This window comes from Ochlerotatus camptorhynchus, unplaced genomic scaffold, assembly GCF_037179485.1.
Source record: "Ochlerotatus camptorhynchus isolate MF236.1 unplaced genomic scaffold, CSIRO-AGI_Acam_v1.1 ptg000037l, whole genome shotgun sequence".
In the NCBI taxonomy this organism is placed as follows: domain Eukaryota; kingdom Metazoa; phylum Arthropoda; class Insecta; order Diptera; family Culicidae; genus Ochlerotatus; species Ochlerotatus camptorhynchus.
In genome coordinates, this window is record NW_027040528.1 from 2674181 (window position 1) to 2686831 (window position 12651).

The window sequence follows — 12651 nt, forward strand, 5'->3', positions numbered from 1 at the left end:
GATATGGGTATTCTATTACCTATTCTCTCTTCGGCGATTCTGATGCGAGATCTCTTTTGTGGCAGAGATACAGAGCACTCTGGCTCGGCTCACATCATATCGCGGCAGGATAAATAGTTATGAATGAAAATCCTCAGCAGCTGGTGTTATGTCAAAATGCGGGTTATGTAAGGGATGACAGTCTTTGTAGTAAAACCATCAGTTCATCCGATAGATGTCAACTGCAAGGATTCATTTTGTAGGACGACAGGACTGCGTTATCTCGTTACTGATACGTTTTAAATGATTCGAATTTTCTAAATTGAACATTACGGAGGGAGTAACTATTGATAGTTAAATTTGAGTTATTCGTTCTCTAATAACGAAGACAAATAAGGCAGTGTTCATAAAAAATCTTGTTAAATTTGTTCAAATGTCGTAAATACACTAGCCAGGAGCCTTCCCGAGATGTTCGGTATGATTCTGGCTACCACGTTGATGGCCTTCGCTGCCTTCTCGTAGGCGTATTCTACGTGGCTATTGAAGCCAAACGGTCGTCGACCATCACTCCCAGGCATTTCAACACCCTCTTCTAGTTTATTGCGTGCTCCCCAACGGTAATTTCTGACCGCTGCAGCGCTTTAAAGTTACTGATAAATACCACCTCGCTTTTGTTGTGGGCTATCTGCAGCTTCGCTCCATGCATTAGGTTTCCAATCATTTCCATCTATTCCAGCGTCTTGTCTGTCACCGTAAGACGACGTCGTCCGCAAAGCCAACGATCTCAACTCGTTCGGGTAGCTTCAGTGTTAGACCGCCTTTTTAAATCACGTTCCAGAGCGTTGGACCAAGGATGGAGCCTTGTGGAATTCCCACCGTGATCCTAATCGATATCTGTCCCATATTTGGCTCGTAGATCTGAACCCGGTTCAGGATGAAGCGTTGGCCTTCCAGCTAGAGCTGTTGAACGCATTCTTGACGTCGATCGTTATCACAGCGTAATATCGATCTCCTCTCCACTTCTATTTCGACGCCTTCTCGGCTCTCTCGACAACTGTACGAATTGCATCCATTTTTGCTCTTCCTTTTCGAAATCTGAACTACCTCTCCAACAATTATTGCTCACTCTCCGTGTATTTCATCAGCCTGTTTAGAATGATCCTCTCCAATAGTTTTCCGAGAAAAAAAAATCGAGTTATTTATAATAAATTTTACTGGGTATGCGGATCATTCCTACACAATTGACCACAACTTGACCAAGCAGTTTTGGCGTGACTTTCTACCAGCGATTTCTCAAAACTGGCCCAACTAATTTTTTTTTTATGAAACTCACAAATGTTGGCTACTTTTCTCGTGGTTTTATAAGAAAAAATCTCAAAATAATGTTTTATTTCAAAGTTCGAGTGGTAGTAAACGTCATTTTAACTGCTCGAATGAAGTGGTTAATTGGTAGCTATCAAGCGGTGCTATAGAATGGTATCAAAAACCAATTTGTTTACATTTGATTATAGGCCCCTTTCACATTTTAAGCGAGATATGCCTTGTTCTTTATTTTTCCGATGCAGATCAGAGCAAATCAGAGTTACTCCAACAATCAATACGAAACTAACGATTTTAAATTGGCTCACTACTTGACTAGCCTATTGGCTCCAAGCAAATCGATTAACGTACCCGATTCTAGTCGAAATTCTAGTACTACACAATGTTTGTTTTGATTCGCTATGAAAGTTTGACAGATAAAATGAGGGGTTATTGGATTTTCCTATGTTTCGAGGGATGAATCGTATAAATACATCCAAAGAAATTTGAAACAGAGTTCCATTCGTGTTTCAAACCCTCGCAGAAAACAGAATAGTCGAGCAGTTGCAAATCTGGTGCAAAATAGTGCTCGAATAATTAAACTGCAACCTTAGGCCGTTCGCAATGCTGAGTTTCAAAATTGTTTTAAACGACTTGACAATTCTATAATTTGAAACTGTCAAAAATAAAACTGCAACACGATCAGCGCAACGCACAGTTCTAAAAGATGTTTGTAATCACCAAGTTCCATAAAATTTACTGTTCTCTATGAAGTTCATAGAGTTTTTTTGTGAAGCTCTTCGAAAAATCTTTAAATACATACAGAAATTTGAAACAGAGTTCCATTCGTGTTTCAAACTCGCTCAGAAATAAAACAGAATAGTCGAGCAGTTGCAAATCTGGTGCAAAATAGTGCTCGAATAATGAAACTGCAACTGAGCATTGCGAGAGGTGCGTTTCTGTTCTAGTTTCAAATTGAAACAGTCCTTATAAAATACAACAGCATTGCGAACGGCCTTAGGCCGTTCGCAATGCTGAGTTTCAAAATTGTTTTAAACGACTTGACAATTCTATAATTTGAAACTGTCAAAAATAAAACTGCAACACGATCAGCGCAACGCACAGTTCTAAAAGATGTTTGTAATCACCAAGTTCCATAAAATTTACTGTTCTCTATGAAGTTCATAGAGTTTTTTTGTGAAGCTCTTCGAAAAATCTTTAAATACATACAGAAATTTGAAACAGAGTTCCATTCGTGTTTCAAACTCGCTCAGAAATAAAACAGAATTGTCGAGCAGTTGCAAATCTGGTGCAAAATAGTGCTCGAATAATGAAACTGCAACTCAGCATTGCGAGAGGTGCGTTTCTGTTCTAGTTTCAAATTGAAACAGTCCTTATAAAATACAACAGCATTGCGAACGGCCTTAGTATTACGAGGGGTGCGTTCTAGTTTCAAATTGAAACAGTACATATAAAACGAGGGGGACGACTCTATCTACGATGGAGAAAATATTGTGTTTTGCTGTGGCTAGCTGCTCGCACGCTGAGTAGATAGAAAGAAGATTGATGATAAATCTGAAGATTTCCTGCAAAAAGATGATGCGCAATGCAAGTAGATGCGCGAAATGAAAGAAGATTTTTCGAAAATTAATTCACTAGTGTGAGATATTTTGAGCATCTACAATTGAGATTTATAGTACGTTCAGACTACAGAGTTATAACATGTTATAGCGCTATCTTGATGGTGGTCTCTGTGTTGCAATTATTTGACAACCGTTATAACATGTTATAACTCTCCAGTCTGGACAGCGTTTTAGATGTTTCGCCCCCCTCGATATAAAATACAACATCATTGCGAATGGCCTAAGAGAATCTGCCAATGATATTTACGACCTTATGCATTATTCCGCTAGGATTGAGCAACTTATGAATTTTCTGACAAGCAAATGAACATTTCAAAAGATCCCATCGGCTTTGATCGATTCTCTTCATCGGTTTTTCTTTCGTAAATAACTCTGCTGTAAAAACATTCCCTGTCGTTTTTGACGTTTTGGACGCTAGATGAGAACCTCATCCATCAAACTATGTGACAAAAATAGCGCGAAATCTGTTTGCATAACCGTGTGTCGATGAACAGAATCTAAAGCAGATACGACCTTTTTAAGAATAATTCATCTATAGTTGTTTTGGTTCGCTTCCCATAAAATTTCCCATATACCTACACAGCAAAAAAAAAATGTAATATCGATCAATGTAATTCAAGCTGATGTATGAAATAATGATGTAATAGCAAAAAGCAGATGCAATATTACATCAATGGATGTAATTTTGTTCGCAAAATCGATGTACATCGTACAACGTTATATTACACAACCGATGGATTGACCTGGTTGCAGCAGTTTGGATGTAATATTCAACAACTTTTTTTTTCTGTGTAGATAGAGCTGGAATTAGGGCGTAACAGCTTTTGTAAACAATGACTTCCCTCGATGATTTCTAGAAACTCAAGACTCGCCCAAGCAAATCAATATCACCATCAGGTAGGGGAAGCCTTCCCATACCCGATGGTCATAATCGAGAGAAGTCATTGTTTACAAAAGCTGTTACGCCCTAATTCCAGCTCTATCTAGATACAAACTTTAAAGGTCTCCCGCAAATCCACATTGTAATCAAATTTGGCACAGTTCATGTTGCCAGCAAATTAAGATTAGAAATTTTAGCAATCCCGGAATTTTTGGTGGGTTTGTTTGATTTTCTTTATTTAGGAGATTTTCAACCGTAGACTCGCTGGTTCATCTATCGAGGAATTTTGATAATTAAACAATTCTAGGAAAATATCTGCTGTCTAAGTAATGATCATTTTAACGGAGTGATCTCTTCGGCTCAATCGCATTCGGTTTGCTTCTACGTTTGAAGTCGTTAAAATTTGTTTATGTTTTAACTAGAAATACTCAGAGGGAGAGATAGGCGGAGAAAACAAAATACAATTCGGCAGCAGGGGTTTGTACCTAAATTATCTTGCAACCCTTGCTAGAAGCTAGCATTTCACATGGCTTTTATTTTTGATTCGATTTACGTGCAAAATAATAATTGATTGCATCGCAATATTTTGCACATTTCTCGGTGCCATTAATTAACCAACGAAGATCAATTAATCAATAGAGTTAGAATATTGTTTTTGATTCCAAAAACTAGTTCAATTTGAGAAGCACACAAAACATAAAGGTGATTGAATTTCTGTTCGATTGCAATACTCTCAAATTTATTCTAGTAAAAATAAGAAATCATCGGAAAAATTCTAATGGGAATGTTCGATTGGCTCAGATTTAGACAATTCTCGCGTCACTTTTCAAATAGACCAATGTAACATATCCACCATTTTGAGAAAATCGAAGTTGAAGTTCGACAGATAATTAATTTAACTGTTTAAAAACAATACATTTTGCAATACTATTTTTAACGTAGCCAGTGTATAATAACGTTGAAAATTCAGAAGAAACGGTAAAATCACAAATTTACTTTGAATGTCATGCTACAACATAGAAAAAACCACATAGGACGTTTTGACAAGTCGAGTTGTACATCGGAAATGTTACATTGGACGATTTTTCTCAATGACATAATCAATCAGTGTTACATTCGACGTTTTGTCTACATGATACTAGATTCCCTTTCACAGATTTCAGAGTATAGCACCTAACTTTAGATTGGCCCCGCCATTGGAAAATGAGCACTAATCATGTTAAGCAGTCCGAATGACCGAAGTAACAATCATGTACCCATCATTTCAAAGTGTACATTGGACAATTTTTTACCTATGATTATCTTAAATAAATGAAAGTGAATTTGGATGGATGTTTTTGTATGATATACAATGATAGAAGAGCAACAGTTTGTATCACTTAACTCGGTTTGTTTACATTTGTTACATTGGTCTATTTGAAAAGTGACGCGAGAATTCATTTGGCTCAAAACATTCTCTCCGCCCATCTCTCCCTCTGAGTATTTCTAGTTTTAACTACCTTAAAAAAGTTTGCTCAGATTTATTTACAGGGTTTTTATGAAAGGTTCTAAAATTTTCTTCAGAATCATTTCCCTTCACAGAATTATTTTCAGAAGATCTCTAAAGTAAATTTGAGAATCTCTCTGAGAATCGCTTGAATATTTCTTTGCAACATTACACAACATTATATAGAAAATCATCCTAAGATTAGCTTCGAATTATATTTAAAATTAGTCTGAATTCTCCTTAGAATTTCCACCTCTTAATTGTCTTACAATTCTGTTTATTTTTATCCTGGAGCTCTCCTTTATATTCTTCAAAAAAATCACTTGGAGTTCACTAGAAATTTTTCATGAGATGCCTTTGGAATTATTATGGAAATTCTTTTAAAGCTCTTCTCAGAATTCCTATGGAATTCAATTCGCTTGGTATTTATCACTGGATTTCCTGGTAACCCTCTTTAGAATTAACTTGAAATTATCATTCAATTATTTTTTTTAGGAAGTCAATACTCTCGGAATTTACTTATCATTACAACTCTTTTGAAATTAATCTCAAAACTTGTTTGGAATATTCAGTTTAGAAATGGACCTCTTCACAATCGTCATAAAATTTCCCACAACTACCTAAAGATTCTACTCTGAACTCATACTGTAAACGAGTTCTAGTTAAATCTCTCTTAGACCTCTTCAAAAAAAAATCTGTTGTTATTATTCTACGAAATACATTCTCAGATCTTCAGATTTATTTCTAAATTCTCTTCAACATTCGCTTAAAATATTTAGTTCATCAAAGTGACTGTATCCTGAAAATCCAGTCCAAGGGTATTGAAATTGTTTAAAGGTTCGGAATCCTACTTTTTGCCGATTTGTCATCGAAATTAACTTCTTTTTCCCAATTTCCCGGTTCACTGGTCACCCTGACAGTTGTTGGGGACCTGAATACAGATTGAAAGAGCAGTGGAGAACAGAGGGTTGTAATCCGCCATACAAACTTGACCCACCCTAATGCTCATGTTTTCTAAGTAGCAGTAGAACTTGCATGCTAGATATTTAATAAACACTAATGTCAGCTTGTATCGCTATTTTAATACAGACACATATTTGCCTATACGTAACACACAGACAAAACTTGTTATTTGGTTATTTTTGTTATCAGTAAAAAAACGAGAGGAGAGAACGCAGAACATAGCAGCACCGACGACGAAACCAACGCACTGAGCTTAGTACGAAATCAAAAGTGAGTTGGACCGGTTGAGTGTCTGGTAAAACGGGTCTACTTTCAAACCCACACATTCGACCTGGATATTGTGATGCAACTGGACTTATTTTGATTGCCAATATTGACTTTAGCTTCCTTTTTTAAACGCCAAAATGGCCTTACGTATTTTGTCCCACCAACTACGGAGCTTGGGTAAAATTAGCAATGCCCAAAGAGGTGAGTGTGAAATATTACCAAGTTCAAGGTCGGTCATAATCACTAGTTTTCCACCCACAGCTTTCGCCTCATCCAGCCACCAACGTAAGTATATGAATTATTAGAATAATTTCCGGTTACGCACCGAGCGAGGATTAATTATCGTCTATCTGAACGAGCCCCCCCGGTGGACACTGCTCTCAGCTCTGCTACTAAGCGAAACGCAATCCAGCGGAGTATGCGCTTATCTTTCGCCCCATTGAGAGCGCAATCACTGTTTGAAAAGCTACGACGACGTCGACGATTGGGATGGGAACAATTTGTGCAAAACAACCTGACTGGTAGACGATAAGATAATGTCCTTTACTTTGGAGATGCTTCAGTAGACTTACTTTTGATTCCATCTGCTGTAAATCATGTGAAGTCTATTTCTGTACTTTAAGCTACCTTCAATTGGGAGGATCCACTGAACTTGGAATCACAACTAAAGGAGGATGAGATTGCCATCCGGGATTCGTTCCGAGTGTACTGCGAGGACAAGCTCATGTCCCGGGTAATTCTGGCCAACAGGGATGAAGGTAAGGCGGAGTTAGGTGACCATAAATGTTGACGCAACTGATCTCGATTTACTTACTCTTTGCAGTGTTCCACAAAGAGATTATGAAAGAGCTGGGATCGTTCGGGGTTTTGGGTTGCACCATCAAGGGTTACGACTGCACCGGCGTGAGTAATGTTGCCTACGGGCTACTGACCCGCGAGGTCGAGCGCATCGATTCCGGTTATCGGTCGGCCTTTAGCGTTCAGAGTTCCCTCTGCATGGGTGCCATCTATGATTACGGAAGCGAGGCACAGAAGGAAAAGTATCTCCCTAAAATGGCCAAGGGTGAACTGATCGGTTGCTTTGGCTTGACGGAACCGAACCACGGCAGTGATCCTTCTTCGATGGAAACGCGAGCCGTGCACGATCCGAAAACTAAGACCTACGTGCTGTCGGGTAGCAAGACGTGGATCACTAACTCACCAGTGGCGGACGTGTGCATCGTGTGGGGTAAAACCGAAGATGGCAAAGTTCGAGGATTCATCGTCGATCGTGAGCAGAGTTCGGAGGGACTGTCGACGCCGAAGATCCAGGGAAAATTTTCGCTCCGGGCTTCCGATACCGGAATGATTCTGATGGATGAGGTCCGTATTCCGGAGGACAACATTTTGCCGAATGTTTCCGGAATGCGAGGACCATTCGGTTGTCTGAACAATGCCCGCTATGGAATTGCATGGGGTGCTCTGGGGGCGGCGGAAGCTTGCTTGAAGGTGGCCAGGCAATACACGCTGGATAGGAAGCAATTCAAGAAACCACTGGCAGCGAACCAGTTGATGCAGAAGAAGATGGCCGATATGTTGACGGAGATCAGCTTGGGACTGACGGCTTGCTTGCATGTGGGTCGTCTGAAGGATCAGAAATTGTAAGAGCCTCCATGTGGTAGTTCTTAAAATGATCGTTGACAATTTCCGTTCTAATTGAAGGCACACGCCGGAGATGATTTCGATGCTGAAGAGAAACAACGCTGGCAAGGCGCTGGATATTGCCCGTGTTGCCCGGGATATGCTGGGTGGCAATGGCATTTCCGATGAGTACCACATTATTCGACACGTTATGAATCTGGAAGCCGTGAACACGTATGAAGGTAAGCAGCATTTTAAGTATGCACCCATATTCTTGTCTTCGTTCGGACCGTAAAAAAAATGTTTGGAAAAATGGTTCGAAAGAAAACAAGAATATGGGTAATAGTCACTATATTCAATATAGAGTAAGTGTACCAGTTTTGTCACTAGTGCTTTTATGTGTGGCCCTAGGGTCTGAATCAAAGTGAATGCAATTTTCATGGTTTGCGTAGATATATTGTAAAATATATGTTCTGACCTTGTATCAAAATAAATTTAGTGAATATTGACCAAAACCTAGCTCACTTACCCTATAGTGACTATTTTAGGTGGTTGCTCGCGGGACAAGGAATGATTACATTTTCTTTTCAGGTACCCACGATATTCATGCTCTGATCTTGGGACGAGCGATTACCGGTATTCAGTCATTTGCTTAAGAACGAAGTCTACTTTGGCAACAATGTGATACGATGTGAGCATTTTTAAATAATAAAGAGCGTGCAAGAGCAATGTTAAGAATTTTAATGCTGACAATTCCACCAGTATTTTCATTGAAAACAATAATAGGGTAAATGTTGGCTTCGGCACCCATTGACTGTTTTCGGCAACCTAAATTTAAACGTTAATTTCACTATGTTTTCCCATCAACGCACTTCCCTGAATGTGTCCAAACGATTGTTTAGCCTTTCAGCTTCAATCTGATTATATTTGAACGATCGAGCAATCCAGTAATGCTACATTTTTCTTCAAATAAAGCATACGCACTACAAAATGGGGTTGATTTCGAGTTGCCGATAATAGAACAGCTGGTTAACACGCAGTTCTAATGGGAAGGTTGCCGAAGAAAAAGAGGCTGCCGACAATAGTCACACTCACCTGAGAAGTTTGGAGCGTTGTTAAATCGCTTTCAAAACGTTTTGAAAAATTCTGTCGATTGGAATGGATAGAGAAGCAAGCAGCAGTCGAATGTAAACAAACAGACACATCATATATGTGCGTGACGCTGAGAAAATGCTAGTAGAAGTGCAGACGCTGCTTAGATTGACGAGAATACGTAAATTCCCCTACCTGGTTTGTTAATTTTCATGATTGTTACAAGGTAGAGAAAACCTCTTCTCTTCTGATATCCGAGTCAAAAAAAAAGTAAGGTAAGTTGCAATTTCCAAAATATTTAGTGAGTCAGGGTATTTATTTTGAACCTTGTTGGTGTTAGGTGATTTTTTTTTCGAGGTTTTACCAAATGCAGTCTGAATAGGATATTATCTCGGTTGGGCTCTCTATATAGTACACAATACTGACAGACGACTCGAGCTATGGTGCTCACTAGGTCACTGTAGCTTTTTAGCTCGTATTGCGATTACACAATCAGAAACATGTAGATACGAGAGATCAGATATCAAGAAAAAGTTTCGAAGTTAGACAATAAGGTAAGTTAGGCGTTCCAGAGACGAACCAGCACAAGGCTGAAAGTATCTTTAATAAAGAAAAAAAGGTAAGTTAGGCATAAATACTTAATGGTTTTAATGGTTCTTCACTTTCTTCAATATTGTGGAACAGTTTTCATTTTGTGATTATTGTTGTTTTACATCAACAGGCTGGATGAAGCCCCAATGATGTTAACCTTATCAACTATAGCAAAAACATACATTCAAGCATAGTCACATAGCACATAGAGGCAGTCTTAGCATAAGGTTATTACAAAGCGGTCGGGGTTGAAAATTCAGGTCAATTTGCCTCAGGATAGCCTCGCAATCTGTCCTTCCTTGCAGGATATCGGCCACGGTTAGGGCTCTGCTTGTGTCTCTTCTAGTCCGAAAAAGTTCTAGGTCGATAAGTTGACAACGGCTTTCGTAACTGGGTAATCGAAACGGATCATTCCAAGGCAATCTACGCAACGTAGTATTAGTAGTAGTAGTAGTAATATTCTTCTTTATTTTTGATTTGATATGTGGTTTACAATTGCAGGGCTGTTACAAGATTTTCTAAATTTGATCCGCGACAAAATAATCCGAGACAAAAAAAACTGTTTTCATTGCCTAAAAATAGCATTTGTACACTACTACATGGCATTTCAAGCTTATTGCTTATAGCATATTAGATTTTTGCCTTAGTGTTTTTTGAAGTACTTACACATTTTAATTGAGAGCTTTTTATGTCTGTACCATCCTATGAACAAGGAAGTAGAGAATTTTTCCAACCCGAAAAATTAATAGACCGGACGGGAATAGAACTCAGTCGCCTCCAGCATGGACTTAGTTTGTAGCTGCGCCTTTACCGACTGAGCTGAGTATCGTTTGTAACCTTTGAATTTAAAAAAAAATAACATTGTATCATAGTTATTGATGTATGGTATAAATTCTGAGTAATTAGTGAACATAATAAAACACCCTTAAATTATGAGATTCTATTTAATAATACCGGCCTAGATTTGATGAAATATTATTTAAAAAAATGTAATGCATTTTCATTTGAAATGCACATTTTTTTGAAAATTAACCAGGGACGTATTTTGCTGTCCTAAATGTTGTAGTAATTTGGCTCTAGTTTTCTCAATTTTTAACCGATTCAAACCAAACACCCTGCACATAATCGAGAAATTATCAGAGTTTCAAAAGTCACAATTGTTGGTCCCATCGCGGTTCTGTATTTACACGGATGTTCCTTGGGGTCTGTCCAATGGTGAGACATTTTCATGATATTTTTTTTTTTCTAATATGAACCTACCTCTTTTCGCTGTCAAATCATAACCGAATCGTGTATATGTGACTTTGTGGATCATGCGCGACTTATTATTATGTATACCGGAAATTATAGGTTTTCCAAATCGTTCAGAAATATTTCCAGACAACGCACAGTGTCTATGTGGATCATGCATGATCTATTTCCGAGTAATCCAGATGTTCAAAATTCTTCAAATCGTCCTCGAGTTCAGTTAGTTTGATCTACTAGATCAACCGAGATTGGGACAATGTCTTTAGTATCGAAATATTTCCAGACAGATGCACAGTGTCTATGTGGATCATGCATGAACTATTGTCTTGTATACCAGATGTTTTAAGTACTCCAAATCGTTCTGAGCCTCATAGCCTAGTCAGTAAAGGAACGGTATTACTAAGCCGGAGGCGGCGGGTTCGATTCCCGGTCAAGTCGAAGGAATCTTTCGGGCTGGAAATTCGTTCTGGAGTTCAGATGATTTATTCTACTAGATCAACCATGACTGGGATGAAGTCTGTACACACTTAATCTAGCTCGGTAAAATCTCCAACAGCCGATTACTTCGGCAGTAACTTTTGCTGATATCTTTGCAAAATATCAGTTTGTTAGCTGATATCTCAGTAAAATGTTATTTGTTAGCTGAGTCTCGGTAATTGTTTTACTGAATCTCAGCAAAATAAATTGCAGAACAACCCTGTAGTATCAAAATATGTCCAAACAGATTCATAGTGTCTATGGATAAAGTTTGATTATGTCCACGTATACCAGATGATCTAGGTTCTCCAAATCGTCCTGCAGTTCAGATGATTTGTTTTACTAGATCAACAAAGACTAGGATAATATCTGTAGTATCGAAATATCGATTTGGAAATCCTAGAACATTTGGCATACGCGGAAATAGGTTGGCATGATCTACATAGATACTGCAAATTTGTTTGGGCATATTTCGATACTACAGATATTGAATTAGTCTTGGGTGATCTAGTAGAAAAATAATCTGATATCCAGAATGATTTCAGAACCTATAACATCTTGTATACGTAGCAATAGGTCGGGTACAATCCACATAGACACTTTGAATCTGTTTGGACATATTTCGATACTACAGACATTATTGGAGTCTTGATAGAACAAATCAACTGAACTCAAGGACGATTTCGAGAACCTAGAATATCCGGTATACATGGCAATTACTCGCATATATACGATTCGTTTGTGATTTGACAACGAAAATGCTATGTTCATATTGGAAAAAAAGGAAAATGTCTCACATTGTACAGACCTCAGGGAATTTCCATGTAAATCCGGTGTGACTTATGGAATTGAGATCATTTTTCGATTATTTACAGGGTGTTTGGTTTGAACCGGTAAAAAATTGAGAGCCAACTGAACAACAAAATTGATGACAGCAAAATAATCCGGGACGGAAAGGTTACAATGAATTCCACAATTTTTGTGACAGCACATCAGTCCCTTCGCAATTTTCGCAACATCATTTAATGTTTCCGCGATTTTCGCTACTAAAAGTTCAAATCCGCGACAAATCCGCGAATATCGTGAAATCCGCGCCTGTTGTAACA

General features: G+C 38.4%; 1 protein-coding gene across 1 annotated transcript; it reads left to right on the plus strand.

The window, feature by feature from the left end:
- Positions 1–6499: 6499 nt before the first annotated feature.
- Positions 6500–8866, plus strand: LOC135710796 (glutaryl-CoA dehydrogenase, mitochondrial). The gene is made up of 6 exons (XM_065233482.1): positions 6500–6718; positions 6779–6802; positions 7141–7275; positions 7341–8157; positions 8219–8379; positions 8729–8866. Exons 1-6 carry the CDS (start codon positions 6655–6657, stop codon positions 8791–8793), a joined length of 1266 nt encoding a protein of 421 aa, XP_065089554.1. The 5' UTR covers positions 6500–6654; the 3' UTR covers positions 8794–8866.
- The last annotated feature ends 3785 nt before the right edge of the window (positions 8867–12651 follow it).